This window comes from Lynx rufus, unplaced genomic scaffold (genome assembly GCF_022079265.1).
Source record: "Lynx rufus isolate CCGP_SWC_20201006 ecotype Redwood Valley unplaced genomic scaffold, mLynRuf1.p SCAF_3, whole genome shotgun sequence".
Lineage (NCBI taxonomy): Eukaryota > Metazoa > Chordata > Mammalia > Carnivora > Felidae > Lynx > Lynx rufus.
Window position 1 is genome coordinate 128,014,961 of NW_025814845.1, and position 19,202 is coordinate 128,034,162.

Genomic DNA, 19,202 nt, shown 5'->3' on the forward strand with positions numbered 1-19,202 from the left:
CATAATACTATTTATGAGGCAATTTATTATTGCCCCCTGGGATCTGCAAGTAACTTGTTCTTAAATAAGAAGTTTAAGTTGACTCCAGTTTTAAAAGCCGGATACATTTTTATTATATTAATATAATAGGTTAGGTAGGTTGCAATTATTTTTTTTAATGCTATAATGATGGCTTTTAAGTGCTATAAACATTAACAATCTTTTGAATATTTGCCTCTTATGATTTGGTGCTATTTACAGCTGTTTCTTGTTTTGTTTTGTTTTGTTTTGTTTTGTTTTAGGAGTCTAGCATGGCTCAAGAATCTCCCAAAAATTCAGCAGCAGAAATTCCAGTGACTAGTAATGGAGAAGTTGATGACTCTCATGAACGTGGCTTTAATAGGGTAAGAATATTTTCCTTTCTGTTGATACAGAGGACCACGATAAGCCTATCAGATGAAAGTAATAGAATTTAATTTACGAATATTTTCTTAGATTGGCTGAAGTGTTAGGAACCTAATGGTACGACGTAGGGGTGACTAGGTGGGTTATGTTCGTGATTTGTCAAGGTTAAGCTCCTAGCCAGTAAGCATTCATGCCTTGATGTTATCATCAGTAGTTCTGTTACATGACTGGAACAAAGTATATCTGATGATTTTGGTATATGACTTTATGAAACTATTTAATATTTGTGATAAGAAAAAATACTAACTATAGATTACCCTTTCAAAAATTGGCAGTAATCTCTTTTCTGTGTGTCTTTAGTACATATTTCCTTAGTAGGCTTCTCCTGACTTTGCCATTTACTTTCTAAAGTGGCATACTTGACTTGGTGGAAAATGAAAGTTGCAGTGCTTTCAATTTTGATCTGCCTCTCATTTGAAATTGAAATTTAATGCATTTTAATGGAAACACCATGGGTTTGAAGATAACTTGGGTGCACATTTTAGCTATGTCATTTCTAGCAGTGTAACCTTGGGCAGGTGTTTAATCTCTTCTAGTTTTTGTTTTATGATCTCTATAAATGAGAATCTTACTTTCATGGGGATATTGATATTAAATGAGATAAAATAAATAATATGCCTAGGATAGTCCTAGAAATGGTAGTGATGGTTATTATTTCTGGATATTTTTACAATAAATACCCCTTTTTATGACATTTGATACGTGTACAACTTTAAAAATATAATGTTCATATTTTTGAAAAAGGAATAGTTGAAAGAAATGGATTATTTTATAGGTTTTTTTAATTTAATTTTTTAAAATAAATTTCTTTAATGTTTATTTATTTTTGAGAGAGAGAGAGAGACTGAGCATAAGCCGGGAGAGAGACAGAGAGAGAGGGAGACAACAGAACCCGAAGCAGGCTCTGGGCTCTGAGCTGTCAGCACAGAGCCCGATGTGGGGCTCGAACCCCCAGACTGCAAGATCATGACCTGAGCCGAAGTCACACTCAACCTACCGAGCCACCCAGGCGCCCCAAATTATTTTATAGTTTAAATAGGACTCTTTCATATGCTGAAGAATAAAATCCTTTATTTTAACATAGTTTGACATTTTGGGTCAGATAAATTCCTTGTTGTAGAGGATTGGCCTCTGCATATGTAGGATGGTTAGCGGCATCCCTGGCCTCTTCCTCCTGTTGTGACAAGCAAAAATGTCTCCAGACATTGCCAAATGACCCCTGGTGTGAGGAGAAACTCACCTCTGGTTGAGAACCACTGTTTTAGATTGTTTTAATTGATTTTAGTAAATTCCACTGAATTTCACTTATTTTTGCCTTCACATTTTTTGGGAAGGAACGAAGGTGTCTTCAAACTTGAGGGTTATTTTAATTGTGAGTGCTTTAATTTGGTGTCTGTGTACCTGTGGCCTTAAAATAGAGGAACTCACAGAATAGAGACTCTTTAAATTCTGGGCACACAAAGGAAATTTTCACTTCAGGTTTTAGTCTTTCTTGTGTTGGAAAGTACTAAGACACACCTGCATAATAAGCTAATCACGTTACCATCATTAGACTCTAGCAATTACTTTATAAACTTCTGTTAATTCAAATAACTCATTATACCAAGATTTTAGTTAATGATTGCTTCATTTTATTTTTGGTAACAGTCCTTTTGCAAATTTATTCTGCAGATAGTTATCAAGTATCTGCTGTGTATCGAGTATCTGCTGTGTATCATACTGTGGATATGGTAGTGAATACAAATGACAAAAATACTGCCATCAGGGAGTTGATGTTCTAATAGTCTAATGACTTTAGTCCAAGAAAATGCAGTACATACAAATGCTGCATTGTTTTGGATATTCACCTGCCACCTTAAGCCTGTTTCTTTTTCTTTTCTGTTGGTTTTGTTCTCTTTTGAGCTACCACTTACACACAGTAAAACACAGATGTTAAGTATACAGCTCAATGGAAGCACCACACACATCAAGATGTAGAACATTTCCAGGACTTTAACTGGCTCCGTCTTGCCCCCTTCAAGGCAGTACACTGCCCTGTCTCCCAGAATAATCACTGCTACTCTGACTTTATCATCACAGATTGCTTTGGACTATTCCTGAACTACAAATAAATGGAATCTTACAGTATGTACTCTTTTTTGACTGGCTTCACTCAGTGTTATTCCTGTGAAGTTTATTCAGTACTGTTGTTTGTGGCAGTATTTCATTCTTTTTCACTGTGCTGTAGTTTTTCATTCTGTTAATATGTCACAATTTTGTATATCCATTCTTCAGTTGATGGATACCTAGGTTTCCAGTCTGTGGCTATTATGAATAAAGCTGTCGTGACCATTCTGGTGCAAGTCTTTTGGTGTACGTAATCACCTATTTCTATTGGGTATATACCCTAGTGTGGAATTGCTAGATACATGATGTTTGGCTTTGGTAGATATTGTCAACTAATTTTCCAAAGTGGTTCCAGGAGCAGGTAAGAGTTCTAGTTATTACACATCCTTACCAATTCTTAGTATTGTCATGCCTTTTAATTTTAGTGATTCTGGTGGAAGCATAATATTCATCTCTCTAATGACTAATGATGTTAAGCGTATTTTCATATTCTTATTGATCATTTGGATATTATCTTGCATGAAGTCCTTTTTCAAGCCTTTTGCCCATTTTTCTATTGGGCGTGTGCCTTTTTCTAATTTTTTTACAGGAGTTCTTTATTCTGGATATAAGTCATTTGTTTGGATATGTGTATTTCACATATTTTGTTCTAGTCAGTAGCTTGCTTTTGTACTCTATTAATGGTATCTTTTGATGAACAAAAGTTGCTAATTTTAATGAAGTCAAATTTATCTGTGTCATTTTAGTGATTTTTGTGACCCTTTTGAGAAATCTTGGCCTACCCCAGTATCATAAAGATACTGTTTTCTTCTAAAAGTTTTTTTTTTTTTAAGTTTATTTATTTATTTTGAGAGAGAGAGGGTGCAAGTGGGGGAGAAACAAAGAGAGAAAGAGAGAAAGAATCCCAAGCAGGCTCTTAGCTGTCAGCACAGAACCCGACGCAGGGCTCAAACTCAAACACCGTGAGACCATGACCTTAGCTGAGATCAAGAGTCAGATGCTTAACCAACTGAGCCACCCAGACGCTCCTCAAAATTTTTTTGTTTTGCTTCTCACACTTAGCTCTGTGATTCATCTTGAATTAAATTTTTGTGTAGTGTGATGCAGGTGCCAAGGTTCATTTTTTTTCCCTCATATGAATATCTTATTGCTATTCACTGTTTATTGAAAAGACTGTCCTTTCTCCACTGGGAGCTTTTGCTGTCAATCAGGTGGTCATATATGTGTGGGACTGTCTCTGGACTCTGTTTTATTTCTTTGTCTTTTTGTCTTTCTTTACAATAATACCACACTATGTTACTTAATTACTACACTAAGTCTGGAACAAATATTATCTTTAACCTTAATACCTGGTGGGTAATTCCTCCAGCTCTGTTCTTTTTCTGGGTTGCTTTATACTTAAACTTATTCATGACTCTTCACTTAACCTTATTTGCCTTTGAGTAGCACTGAAAAAAAAAAATAGAGTCTTACTAGAGTGAAGTGATTTAAACCTTCAAATATCTGTATAAGCTCTTTGCTTATGCAGTCAAAGGCAGTTAACTTGCTGCTTTGTAAGTTTACTCATTGGTTAATGTCAGATTCTTTTTGGACATTTTCATGCAGTGTTACTTCACTTCTCTTGGGTTGTAAAAGAAGAAAAAAAGATGTTCTCCTGGAGGCCTCCTTTTATTGGATGTGAACTTTACCTGGGAAAGGCTCCTTAAGAAGCAGTTAACCTGGAGCACCCAGGTGGCTCAGTCAGTTGAGTGTCCAACTCTTGACTTCGGCTTAGATCATGATCCCAGGGTTGGAAGATTGAGCCCTGCATTGGGCTCCACATTGAGTGTGGAGCCTGCTTGAGATTCATTCTCTCTCTCTCTCTCTCTCTCTCTCCCTCTCTCCCCCTCCCTCCCTCCCTTCCTTCCCTCCCCCTCTTCCCCGCTCACATGCAGTCTTTCTCTATCTAAAAATAAAAGTGCTCAGTTGGTTACGTGTCCAACTTCAGCTCAGGTCATGATCTCACGGTTCGTGGGTTCGAACCCCGCATCGGGCTCTGTGCTGTCAGCACAGAGCCTGCTTCAGATCCTCTGTCCCTCTCTCTCTGGCCCTCTCTGCTCTATCTCTTCCTCTCTCAAAAATAAATAAATATTTAAAAATAAATAACTTAGAAATAAACAATATCTACTTCAAGTAGTATACCCCACTTCACCTCCCTAAAGAAATTCAACATGATAAAATTTCTGTATCTGCTCTTATTAAAAATATATGTATCACAAGAGTCTCTTATTTGATATGTTGAATTAAAATAAAATTGGCTGTGTGATTCCTTTCACCACAAGTGAAAATAATGTTTCAAAAACAACTTTTGACCATTTTGAATAAATGATACTCAAGATCTTTTAGGCATATGTTTACTTCAGTTTTAGCGTACTCCTTTGTTTTCCTGAGAAATAAAAGGAAAATTGCATTTATCCTGAAATTCATGTTTATATTTTATTACTGATGAAAATTCATATGGAAAATAAGTGTTAAAATGTATTGTTTAGCGTTAGACTGTATTTTATAGACTAGTAAAGAGGTCTCATGTTAAACTGGATAATAACCAGAGTTTGCTCAAGTATTTTACTTATATACATCTTCCTTTTACACCTGTTTGTTGTTTAAAATCATATACTGGTTTTTATTTACGTTTATTTATTTTTGAGAGACAGAGACAGAGCGTGAGCAGGAGAGGGGGCAAAGAGAGAGGGAGACACAGAATCAGAAGCAGGATCCAGGCTGTGAGGTGTCAGCACAGAGCCTGACACGGGGCTCGAACCCACGAACCATGAGATCATGACCTGAGCTGAAGTCGGATGCTTAACCGACTGAGCCACCCAGGTGCCCCAAATACTAGTTTTTATTTAAAACTTAACTGCATGATGTACTCTAAAAAATACAGTCTTGTATAAAATTAAGATGGTAGTTTAAGTTGTTGTATCCTGGCTGACCAGTTGGTGTCACTGTGGCACAGGCAGTGAAACTAAATGTTTCCGTCCTGGCTTTTGTGTCTCATTGCAGAGGTTTCATTTTTCATTTGGTTTCCCCTCTTAGTCTGTCCTACAAGAGGCCCTGGTTAGACTCTAACTTAGCATTCACATTCTAATAGAGGTTATAATGAAAGAACTGGTCCTAGAAATCCCCTGGTAGCAACTTGACATATGTTAATATTTTGAGGTTTATTACTCTTTTTCTTAAGACAAGGAGCAACAATGATTTAGAGAGGATAGAATAAGAATCTTTGTATCATCACAGTTTTTTACAGCAAAAATATTTTTTCTAAATAAAAATTCCTTTTTAAAGATTAGTAAAGTTTAATCTCTGAAGAATACAAATTATTCTTTGAGTTGTAAACTGCATATTATTTATAAATCTGTTAAAGTGCTGGTCAAAATATTAAAATCGTGAAATTCATGCCATGAATTAAAGAGAAGAAGCAAATATCAGTTCCGTGTGGTTGAAATTTCTTGTTAATTAAGTTATACTTGGCAGATAGGGAAACTACCTTAGTATATATCACTGAAACAAAATTTTTTCTGTGGTTGGCCCAAAACTAAAATCCATAATTTCAGTTTTTCCACCTATGGACCTTTTCCTCAAGAAAAATGTACATATATACAAAACTACCAAATTTTTCATTTAGTTCTAGGGAGTTTAGGACTCCCTAAACTGAAGCCTGCCTATGGATCCTTAGTTTCCTGGGTCTTAAAAACCCCCGGTCTACAAGTTTTGAGTGAAATCACAGGATTTTAGTTTAGAGATCCCTGAGTTCCACTACTTTATTTTACAGTTGAGGAAAAGGGCCCTTGAGGTTGTGATGGAATTACCCAGATTAACTGGCTGTACCAAAGGCTTGTGTGATTTGATTGTAAGGAAAGTGAGGGCAAAAATGTTTCCATTCATTACCTTATCTACAGTGCTGCCACATAATAGATAATTGAGGCTTTCATTTAAATGTTTGGTGAATAAATGAGTAAATGAATAAACACATGTTAAAGCCAGGACTAGAAACATGTTTCTAGACTTTTGTGGAAGAGGTACTGCTTTTGGACTTGATCTATCCATCTTGTGTCCTTAATTTCCCAGCATGCATCATCGCTGTTGTTGTACTTGTTGTTGTTGTTGTTGAAGTTTTGTGTATGTGGTCTTTGTTATTGTTGTTTCACTCTTTAATGCTTTTATTGAACTAAGTAGTTTTTCCATTCCCCTGTACATATCAGTCTGGACAGTGAACTCTAGCAGTCTGGAGAAGATTTGGAAAGGAATATAAGAATAGGAATTGTCAGAACACTGTTTTGGATAGATTTCCTCCCCTCCCCTCAGTGTTGTAACTGTCCATTTACTTATCTGTTTTTCCTAAGAGATTGAAATCACCTTTAGGGCAGCTTGTGTGCACACAGCACAGTTTATGATTCACAGTAGTTGCTCAATAAAGGAAGTGATTCCAGTATAAAGACTTAAAATTTAACATGTTTTCTACTTCAGCCATCCTACACTAGAGTTTGAATAGCATATGATGACCATTTGTCTCCATGCTATATACTATTCAATATAACATTTCTGCATTACTCACATCTGAAAAATTTAGGAGTTCTGTCAGTGGCAACATTGATTTGATGGAGACTTTCTCCAAAGACCAATTTTTACCAAATGTATAGCTTGGACCCTTTTAGAAGCATGGCAAATATTTTTCAAGGATCGTTTAACCCATGCAAATCTAGATTCATTTTTTTTTAAATTTTTTTAATGCTTTTTATTATTTTTTGAGAGAGAGAGAGAGAGAGAAAGAGAGAGAGACAGAGCATGAGCAGGGAGGGGCAGAGAGAGAGGGAGACACAGAATCCAAAGCAGGCTCCAGGCTCTGAGCTGTCAGCACAGAGCCTGGCATGGGGCTCAAACCCACAAACGGTGAGATCATGACCTGAGCCCAAGTCAGACGCTTAACTGACTGAGCCACCCAGGTGCCCCTAGATTCATTTTAATATTTACTTCAAAATATTAAAGTATTGAATATATTCTTAGTACTATTGCCACAAATTAAGTTTTAAAGTATGTGCATTATATAGAAGTCTATTAAATTAACTCTAGATTGGGATTTCTATTGAAAAAATATGAATAAATATAATTTTTAATGAGAGGCTGAAGCCTATCTTTCTTAATTATGACATATTGTGCCTAGAAGATAGATTCTGCCTCTGTTTATAAGCAAATGCTGTCATATTTTTTTTTTTTTTATTTCTAGAAGGAATTGTTTTGAATGTAGATACGTATAAATATTCCCATGGTGATAAGCCTTTGAATGAATTCAGCATTCCCTTGGTGCAAGCTGGTATGTGATTTCATTCTTACCAGACTTCATTACTACTTAGAATCTAGACTAAGGGGACTTGGGGATGGGGATGAGGTCAAGGAGGTAGGCAGTAAACCATCAAAAGATAGTAATTCTGTAAGTTCTTGTTAAATGTTTGTGGAATGAATGAGAGAGGAGAGAGAGAGAGAGGAGACTGAGAATTGTATATGTGTGTGTAAAATGGAGAAAATGGATGAGTCATATTTGCTAATAACTTGATCAAGTGGAATAACAGATACAGGAGCTTGTGACCACAAAGAGAGTTATTAGACTTAAAATTCCAGAAGTGTTGCTTCCTGAGTGATGGCAAGTTCCCAAGAGTGGCCGTGGGAGTTCTGGTGACTGAAGTAAAATGGGGCATGAAGGATGAAAGGCATTAGAGATGTAGAGGTTACTGCAATCTGAGACAGAAAAGTAGGTTGGAGTTACTATGTTAGTCTAGTATATCTTTTATTTGTCCTCACACTTTTTTTGGCCCTTTGTCCCCTACAGATTACCAAACCTGTATCAAACTACCAACTTTAGGCTTCCTACAAGTATACTAAGGGAAAAAAAAAATCATACACTTTGACAGATTGTTAATACTACAAGCCATTATTCTGTATCAACATAGGTAGGCAAGCTCATGCAATAGATTTTATTTCATTTTAAATAATTGATACTTTGTATTAAAAAAAGTTAAGCAACAGACTACATACCGTGACATTATACATTGTTTTTTTGATGAGCTATGAAAACTCAGCTTGGACCTTATATTTCAGTTTGGAAAGAATTGCAGACCGAACAAGGAATCATTTCATTTTCTGAAACTGCCCAATGGCATGCAAAAGGTTGGGAACACCGAGAATAATGGTGAGAATTAAGGATAGAGCAGAAGGCCCTCAATAAATATTTGGGATTAACTAGAAAGAAGATGGATGACAATGTTAAAGTGGAGAAGAGGGCAGTGAGGTAGTGTGGCCCACAGGGAAATGCGGGATGGGAATCCGTGTATTACACAAGTATGGAAAAACTGTTCTACGTAACAGAGTTCCTCAAAATGTAGACAAAGAATTACCTGCATCAGAATCACGTGGCTTATTTGTTTGAAATTCTGGTGCCTGGACTTCGCACTCCAACTTCATGAGATCACAATGGACAGCTGAGAAGAATCTGAATTTTAATACGGTCTCACGTGGTTCTTACGCAAACTAAAGTTTGAGAACTGGTAGTTTAGAAGTACCAGCAGAAAGCTGAGAAAATGCTAACCCTGGCTTTTACTCACTTGATAAATAGCATGTTGGAGAATAATCAGCTTTGACTTGAAGTAATTGTGGAGAGGCAGAGAGGCCACTATGAAGATGTTAAGGATGTTGAAATATGTTTATAGTAGGATAGGGATGTGGAGATCTGTTCGAATAATAGCTTTGCTTCTGGTGGATACTCTATAAGCAGCTGTTAAAAACAACAAAGGGGATTTTAAATTACCAAAATTCAAAGAACATTTCACAGAAATTTTTCAATTTGTTTCTTTAAAAATTATGTAAATGTTTTGGAAGGTTTTATACATTTTGAGGGATGAGATAAGATGCATAAATTGAGAAAATTGCTAGTAAATGAATATATTGGTGTTATATCTACTAGCTGCTAGGAATGAATACTAAAGGGGAACAAGATAGATAAGCATCCTGATCTTTAGAAAGCTTTTAGAGTCTGCAGGAAGAGAGAATATAGAAATTAATTAATTTACAAATTAACTTTATTTCTTTAATGTTTATTTTGAGAAAGAGAGCGCGCATGTATGCGGTCATGTGAGATGAGGAGGGGCAGAGAGAGGGAGAGAGAATCCCAAGCAGGCTTTGCACTGTCAGGGCAGAGCCCAACATGGACTTCATCCCACGAACCATGACATTGTGACCTGAGCCGAAATCAAGAGTCAGGTGCTCAACCAGTTGAGCCACCCAGGCACCCCCACAAATTAATTTTAATATCATGTGAAAAGTAATATACTAGTCCAAGTATAGCATGGTCTGAGAACTGATAGGAAGAGTATGGAAAGATTACCTGAGGAATTGCTAGGCAAGCTGAATCTGAAGGATGCGCTGGCCAAATGAAAAGTGAAGGGTGTTCCCATCAGAGACAACTAGAATGAGCTGAAAAGTGTGTGAAACTGCAGAATTGAAAATTTGCTGTTGTTGAAGTGGAGACTGTGGGGCCAGATGTGTGAGAAATGAGGCTAGAGAGTTAAGTAGAGACCAGATCCTGCAACACCTTAAAATCATGTTGAGGAGTTTGGGATTTTACCTAAAAGGCAATGGGGGGAGGGCCACTAAAGGACATAAAAATGGAAGTATCTCAATCAGATTCACATTTTTAAAAATTTTTTTTAATGTTTATTTTTATTTTTGAGAGAGAAAGAGACGGACAGAAACAGACAGGTGAGCGGGGGAGGGGCAGAGAGAGAGGGAGACACAGAATCCGAAGCAGGCTCCAGGCGCTGCCCTGTCAGTACAGGGCCCGATGCAGGGTTCAAACTCAAAGACCACGAGATCGTGTCTGAGCTGAAGTCAGACACTTTGGCGACTGGGTCACCCAGGTGCCCACAGAGTCACATTTTAGAAAGCTATCTCTGCCTACAGTTTGAAGAATGAATTTCAGGGGTGCCAAGACTAGAGACACAGGAGATGGATCGGTTAGGTCGCCAAGGGAAGTAGAGAAGTTAGATGTAAGACTTTTCTCTTGTGGAGAAGCTAGAAGCAGTAAGGAAAACCAAGCCATTTTTACAGAAGTAGATGGAGGAAAATTGGGAGAATGTAGTGTAAGGAAACTAAGGGAGAAGAGAGTTCATGTAATTTATAGACTACTTGGACAATCCTTACAGATTGTTGGTGGTTACAGTACACACTTTGGAGAATCACTCCTTTATTCAAGATTTCCCCTTCTTGAGAAGAGAGGAGGATTAATTAGTCTCTAGTTCTGTTTATCTGTTGTAGTGTTGTGCATCTTATTAACGATGTGTGTTTTAAAGCAAGTTTGCTAAACATTTTGTGTTCTTTATATATTGGTTTTGCACTAACTTCAGTTCAAAAGTAGATCACCAAACTAAATTATAAATTCTAAAGTTATGTTTTTAATCTCATTTCTGTTCTTACCTCTGTGAAAATATGCAAAATGAAGGCAAGTTATTTTGGAGGAAAATTAGCATCCCTTCACAGCTTTATGGAAGCTGTTACTACAGATACTATTTTGTATCCTCTCAGAAGGACTTGAAACATACATGAAACGTTTTTGCCAAAAGCATTCTATTTTGTTTCAGCTTAATTGTTTGAAAATTTATTTTTAAAAAGTATTAAATGCTGAGTATTATCCTAGTGCTTGAACAGAAAGTTAACTTTGGGTTTATTCCATTTTACTGTGTACTTGTTAAGCATAACTCTGGTAAGTCCTAAACTTTGAATTGAATGTCAGTGACATAAAAATGCAAATTAGGGATTTTATGTTGTTGGTTATAGTGGGCTCATTGTCTCTGAGATACATTCTGGAAACCATAGGGGTAAATGCAGTAGCAGACATTTGAATAGTTACTAAGCTATGTAAGACACTTTTAAAAAGAATTAAAGATCATGTAAAGGCACATTTTAAGTTTTTGTGAATTATGAGGCTAAACTATATTACCTAGAGAGTGTGTATTTTATAAAAAACAAAAACAAGTCAACAAACACATAAAATACTTACGTGTGTTATCTTACAAGTCATACATTCCCCTCACATAACCCATATTATTTTGTGTTGCATTCAGCTGCTGGACAACTATCAAAATGATAATTCTGTTCCGAATCTGAACGGACCCATTTGTACCACTTTTGGTTAGGCTCCTTTTGTTAGTGACAGTTTAGGCTTAGGAAGACCTTAGTGCTTTTCAGATTTTACAGCTGTTTTACATAAAGGTTTTTTCTGGAAGAATTTTTGTTTGTTGAGTAAAGGACCCCTGGGAGATCATTGGGAGGGGTCTGAGTGAGATGTAATATCTTCAGACAACCAGGAGTTTCTTCTAGAGGCCATGCCTGACAAGATGGGAGACATCCCTGTACCTTCTTGAAAATTTAGGTAATCTGAGATATCCATCATGTTTACTGTGTAACCTCTTACCAACTACTACTACACTGTATCTCTCTACTGGGAATTTACACAATACTTTGGGACAGGACATATGATTAAAATGAGTAATGTTCTTTCAGATAAGTTCCAAGAATACAGCAAACACAGTTGTCCTGTACCTACTGTATGCCATTTTTATTTTGTTTGCATGCATTTTTTTATTCCTCATATTTTGAGGGATGTCTTCGATACTTATTTTCTTAGCGAGAGCTAAAAGCTGTCAAGACTTTGAGCAAGGCAACATTCAAGGAAACCATTCCAAAAATAGTTGAGCTTAATGACCAAACTTGCAAAGTTTAAAAAATGTCTTGGTAGTTTGGCAGTATTTATTTTGTAAGTGATAGATTTGTCTTTCAGAGAGAAAAGATCGTCTGGTTTTAATGTAAATATTAATAAAAGGATCATTAATATTTAAAAATATTAGAAACCACTGGGGGCACCTGGGTGGTTCAGTCTGCTAAGTGTACAATTTCGGCTTCAGGTTATGATCTTATGGTTTGTGACTTAAAGCCCTGCATCGGCTTGTGCTGACAGTGCCTGCCTGCCTGGGATTCTCTCTTTCTGCCCCTCCCCCACTCACATGTGCCTGCTTTCTCTCAAAAATAAATAAATAAACTTTTTTTTAAAACCTAGAAATTACTGATTTAGTATATTAAAAAATAAACTGGAAAGATAATTTATTCCATGAAATGAACAGACTCAGATTTGGTTTAAAAATGGGAAGTAGATAAAACTGAGTGCAGTTATTTTTCTTTTTAATTCTAAGTACTCTTCAAAACAATATTCAGATGAAAAGAATATTGTCCTGTGACGAGGTTTTAAGTGGCATTAGGAAAAGGGAAAAGGAATGAAAGAGCTCATTTCTTTAGTGCTATTAGGAAATTACAAGTTGAAAATGTATTTGCATTAGTGTTTAAACTTCAAATTCTGAAATTGTGATTTTTAAAAGGTATTTCTTTAAATCTTTTTGAAAACAATAGGAGCTAATGAATTCTAAGTCTCTAACAAATTGCTTGTAGCTCTTTACATTTACTCTACATTACAGTTAATATTGTTTCTTGAAGCCTAGCCCTAACTATATTGCTAGTTACTAACTAAATGACACATTTTTGTGTCCCAGTTTTTTCATCTGAGAAATAGTAGTAATAGTACCAATTGCTTGATCATTTTTACGGTCCTGCACTGTCACGCGGAGAGAGGACTGCCTGTACGTTAAAGTGATTAGAACAATTCCTAGCACATAGGAAGTGTTCACGAAATGTTTTTCACTCTAATTATTAGCAATAGCATTAATTAGTTATAAAGATGATTGTAGTAGGGGAGAGGGATGGCTAACATTAGCTGAGTGCCTAAAAATATGTACGAGGTGCTTTGCTTATATTAATTGTCTCACATAAGTTTTCATAGAACTCTGAGGTAATTTTTAGCTTCTTTTTACAGCTGAGCAAACAGGGACTAACAAAGTTTTTAAGCACTTGCCCAGGGTCATATAGCCCCTTAATAGGAAAGCTGGTCTGTCTGAATTATCTTTCCAGGTCTTTCATGTTTCTAGTAATAGTTGGTTCTTGATGAGACTGTGACAATCTTTAAAAAGTAATTTAAGGGTCTTTGCTCTTGATAAACATCTTTAAAATATGCTGTACAAAATTCAAAAGATAATTCCATGAGGGATTCTAATTAGGGTGGAGAAAGCAAGGTTAAATCTTTCTGGCTTGCTTGTATTTATTATTGTGTTATTGTGCTGTTTTTTTAATGTTTATTTTTTTTGTTTGTCCCCATAACGATTACAAATAAGATTTTTAAAATTAAAAAAAATTGTTCTAGTTTTGCTTGGATAACAAATTATTGGACTAGGCACCTTTTTTTAAGGCCAATTCAAAGAGATGTCCCTGGTAAAACTGATGTTAATTAGTTTTCTATTTGGGGGTAGACCTGTCACTTTCATTGGATTACCGAACAGTTTCTTTTGGTCTTGCTAATGAATCTTGGTTCGGTTTAGTTTGGTTTAGTTTGATTTGGGGGGGGGGGGGTTGGGGTAGAAATTGGCAAACTGATCCTATGTAAATGCAAGGGATCCAGAATAGCTAAAAGGGTCTTGAAAACGGTGAACAGAGTTTTAGGACTCACTGGTTTTAAAATTTACTACAAAGCTACAATAATCAAAACAGGTTGGGACTGGCATAAGGAGACATAGGTGAGTGGAGCAGAACTGAGAGTACAGAAACAGATCTCTACATTCATAGTCAGTTGAGTTTCAGCAAGGGTGCCAGGAATTTTCAGTGAGGAGAGGATAGTGTTCAACAAATGGTGCTAGGACAACTGGATATCCATATGCAGAGAATGAAACTGGACATGGATCTCACGCCATGCTCAAAAATTAACTCCAGGGGCGCCTGCCTGGCTCAGTGGAGCATGTGACTCTTGATCTTGGGGTTGTGAGTTTGAGCCCCATGTTGGGTCTGTAGAGATTGCTTAAACATAAAATCTTTTAAAAAAAGGAACCTCAAAATTGATCAAAGATTTAAATATAAGAGCTGAAACTATAAAACTCTTAGAAGAAAAAACAGGTATAACTCTCTGACTTTGGATTAGGTACTTTAGTTTCTTAGAACACGAAAAGCACAAGCAACAAAAGAAGAAAATAGATAAACTGGACTTAATAAAAATGTAAAACTTTTATGCTTCAAAGAACACCATGAAAAAACTAAAAAGGCACCCCACAGAATGGGAAAAAATACTTACAAATCATATATCTGATAAGGGAATTGTGTCTTAAAACTCACATGGCTCACTCGCTCACACTTCTTTGAGGAATCTGCCCACATTTTACTACCCCCGAGAGACCTTCCCTCAATACCCAACCCAAAGTAGCACCCTTTTCCCTGTCACTCTGTATCCCTTTTATCCTGCCTTGAAAAGAAACATACTGATTTACTACTTGTTACTTAACAGCACTCCTTACAGGGCTGCATTTATTTGTTTACTATCGGGCTAGTCTTCCTTCCTCCCCCCATGAGAGTCAGATTTGGACAGAGACTGTTTCCTTCACTGCTCCATCTGTAGTGTCGAGAGCAGTGACTGTCATTGGTGTTCAGTAAATGTTGTGACAATGAATAAATAAATCCTTTATGTTCCAGAGCTCATGCAGAACTTTCTCTTTTCCTATTTGGTTCTCATGGATTGAGTCCCTCTTCTTAATTCCTCTGATTCCTGTTGTCTTTACTTTGGCGACAAGTTCAACTTTTCTAAAGTTTTTTTTTTTTTTTTTCAACGTTTATTTATTTTTGGGACAGAGAGAGACAGAGCATGAACGGGGGAGGGGCAGAGAGAGAGGGAGACACAGAATCGGAAACAGGCTCCAGGCTCCGAGCCATCAGCCCAGAGTCTGACGCGGGGCTCGAACTCACGGACCGCGAGATCGTGACCTGGCTGAAGTCGGACGCTGAACCGACTGCGCCACCCAGGCGCCCCGACAAGTTCAACTTTTACATTAATATTTGTATATCTTGTCTCTCCAGTGAGGCAAGGGCTGTACCTTACCTTTTTCTTTGTCCAGAAAGTCTAACATACAGCAAGAGGAAGCAGATACTCATTAAATTAAATTTTAAAGTAAACCTGTTGCTGTAGCAGCTTCTTAATCTATATGGTGTTGAGTCACAAGTCCTTTAGTTCACTCAACAAATTCATTTATTCATTTGACAATATTTATTAAACATCTCCTACATCCCAGGTGCTATTTCAGGTGCTAAAAATACAGCAGTAAACAAACTAGGCAACATCCCCGTTCTAGTGAAACTTACAGCATATAGAAAGAGGAGGTAAAAATAAACACAAATACACGTAATATGTTACCAAGTGATAACTGCTCTGAGGAGGATAAAATAGAGGAAGCAGAATAGGGAGTTCCAGTGTGAGGTTTTGAGAGTTGCTCAAGGGGGAAAGCCTCTCTACCTAAAGGAGCAAGCCCTGTAGATGTCAGGTACAAGAAAGCATTCAGGAAGAAAAAACAGAAGTACAGGGCCCTGAAACAAAGATAGGTTTATTGTTTTTGAAGGAACTGTGTGGCTGTAAGACTGAGGCTGGTAGGAGATGAAGTCAAATCCTGTAATCCCTTGAGAACATTTAATAGTCTGGGTTTTACATTAGATGAGATAGGAGGCTATTGGAGAGTTTTTGTATAGGGGCTAATTTTGGTTGATGTGTGCAGTTAGAGGTGTGTGTCTTGGACAGAAGCAGGGAAACCAGTTGAGAGGCTCTTAGAGTATCCAGGCGAAATATGATTCTAGCTTAGACCAGAGCTGTGGCAGTGGAGGTGGTGAGAATTGCTTTCATCCTGAATGTATTTTGAGAGTAGATCGGATAGAATCTGCTTAATGGTTTGGATACGGACTTGAGAGAAAGAGTCGAAGAGAACTCCTAAGATTTTGGTGGTAGAGATGCTATTTAACTGAAAGGAGGGAAAATAAAGATGCCATTATTTTGTTTTGTCTGTTGGGCATTGGGGATTTACTGTGGAATCAGTCAGTTTGAGACATATCAAGTTTGAAATGCCTACTTAATATCCAAGTTGAAATAAAAGTATGTGATCAGATATATAGGAGTTAAAGAGGGAGGCCCAGGTAAGACACCTAAATTTGGGAGTTGTCAATGTATAGATGGTTTTCAAAGCCAGAAGAATCAATACAGTAACCCAAGAAGAGACTATAGGAGAAGAAGTCCTCTGACTGAACCCTGGGACGCTCCAGAATTTGGAGATGAGGAGGAATCCGCAAAGGAGACAATAGAACATAACAGATGTTGTATGAGGAAAATCAGGAGTATCTGAAGCTAGCTGAGATGTTGAAAGTACCACAGGAGAGGACAGTTACTTGTGTCAAATTACCTGTTTGATAAATGGTAAATGATAAATTTGATCAATCAAATGCTTGATGAGATGAGAATCGACCTCATTATTTATTAATTCATGGCCCATCACACCAATCAAGTAATTGCCTAGACAAAATTAATGAGCTTCTCAAGAAAATCCCTCTCAACAACATGCCAGTTATGAGAGATTGTATCTGTTAAATTTTGACTTTGCCAATTAGAAAATTCAAAACGTTAGTTCTCAGTTTTCAAATTATAACTACATTATATGTGATATGGTACTGTATTAAAGATTTCAAAGACATATTTATGTTTTAGTGCATCATTTGTCATTATCGTGAGAAACCAGTGGAATCCATTCATAGACTGATTATGAAAATTGGGTAATTCCTCATATCTAAGCCAGACGAAATAAAGAAATTTTGGACATCTGTATTTCTTGGCTTTCTCTCTCTCTCTTTTTTTTTTTTAAACTGTAAGACTGAATGTGGAATATTGTATTTGTTACAGCTAGGTTCCAATTATAAGCCAGTCTGCAGTTGGATTGACTAATGTCAGTATTTAACATAAAATGAATAGCAGAAGATTTCTTTTTCCCCACCCTGATTGAAATCCAAGAAGCCTTGCTTATTACCTAGCTAACCTAGAAATCAAAGGAAAATTAATATTGCAAGTGAATGATTTGTTTATATTGACCAGGCTCATGATTGTATTAGACATCAGTTAGTTTTTACATAATAGTGACTTTTTAGTCGTCTTAATTCTGTCCTTTAAAATGATTTTTCTGATGTATCGGTAGCTTAGAAATTTGAAAATTGAATTTTGATATCTGCCTGTTGCTTAATTCTAGAATAACAAATATTTTGTATTTGACATTCACTATACCTCTTAATAGCAAATCTTGCTGAATTTGCTGCTGGTTATACATCATTATAGAATGCTACGACAGCATGAGAGAATACCACATATAGAGAAAAAGATAGTTGAAGATGTGATTAAAAGGGCACCATTATGCTGAACTGCTATATGGTGTGAGATTTTTTATGAAGATTTTCTCTTTTATTCAAATCTTGCCAAGGATCTGAAGCGTTCATTACCAGCTGGACTTGGTCTCTCAGAAACCCAAATTACATCTCATGGCTTTGACAGTACCAAAGAGGGGGTTATTGAAGCAGGAGCATTTCAAGGTAAGAGCCCATGTATTTTTAAAGATGGCTGGGGTGGAGGATGGGAGAAGTGCATCAAAAGCAACCTGCATTCATAAACCATAGTAAAGTCATTTAATTCTGTGACAGAACACTGATTTTATAAGCATAATCTGTTTCTCTTCAATTTAAACAATCTAGGAATTGTCTTAGTAGTCTTCTTTATATAAATAAATCAATATGCATAATTTCACTGATTATTAAAGGATTGGTTTTAGAATATTAAAATACTCAAAAAGTTATATCCAAAATGCAGATTTAAACTATTTTAGCTTTTAACTACAAAATTTATAGCAATAAGTCAATGTTTTGTATAAGTACGTATTTCCTATTTCAAAGCAATTAGAAAAATAACTTTTATTTTTCCTATTATACATTCCATATAAGAGGTCTCCAAAACCACCCTCAGAGTCAGTAATTTGCTAAGAGTACTCACAGGACTCCGTACATAGTCATGACTATGATTATTACAGGGAAAGTATACCAAGCACAAGTAGCAAAGGCAAAGGATGCCTGAGGCAGAGTCTGGCGAAACTGGGCATAAACTTGCAAGGGTCTTCTCCCAGTGCAGTCACACGGGACATGAGTTGGCAGTCATTGATTATGCTTAATTCCCCTAGCAGATTGTAACAACGTGTACGAAACGTTGCTAACCAGGGAAGCTCAGGAAAGACTGAGTGCTCAGGGTTTTTATTGGAGATTGCTTGCATAGGCACCCTCTGCCTAGCATGTACCAAGATTCCAGACTCCTAGAAGAAAAACAGGCGTTTAGCATAAACCACATTGTTTGTGTAAATAGTTTAGGCAGAGTGAGCCAGTCTTAACCATTCGAGGAATGGAGGGCATTGTCCCCCCACCTCAAAAAAAGTTTCCAAATGCCAACCAAGGGCCAATCTTGTAAGCTGGTCTTTTTTTTTTTTAATTTTTTTTTTCAATGTTTATTTATTTTTGGGACAGAGAGAGACAGAGCACGAACGGGCGAGGGGCAGAGAGAGAGGGAGACACAGAATCGGAAACAGGCTCCAGGCTCCGAGCCATCAGCCCAGAGCCTGACGCGGGGCTCGAACTCATGG

At 36.8% G+C, this 19,202-nt stretch overlaps 1 protein-coding gene across 5 annotated transcripts in view; it reads left to right on the plus strand.

Moving 5' to 3' along the window:
* Positions 1-19,202, plus strand: part of ARFIP1 (ADP ribosylation factor interacting protein 1) — a 130,000-nt gene that overhangs the window by 50,049 nt on the left and 60,749 nt on the right. For all 5 annotated transcript variants that reach the window (XM_047092036.1, XM_047092033.1, XM_047092035.1 and 2 more), the window contains 2 exons: positions 282-383; positions 18,003-18,111. In XM_047092036.1, coding sequence (XP_046947992.1) covers positions 291-383; positions 18,003-18,111 — 202 coding nt within the window. In that variant the 5' untranslated portion in view covers positions 282-290. The remainder of the gene's footprint in view (positions 1-281; positions 384-18,002; positions 18,112-19,202) is intronic.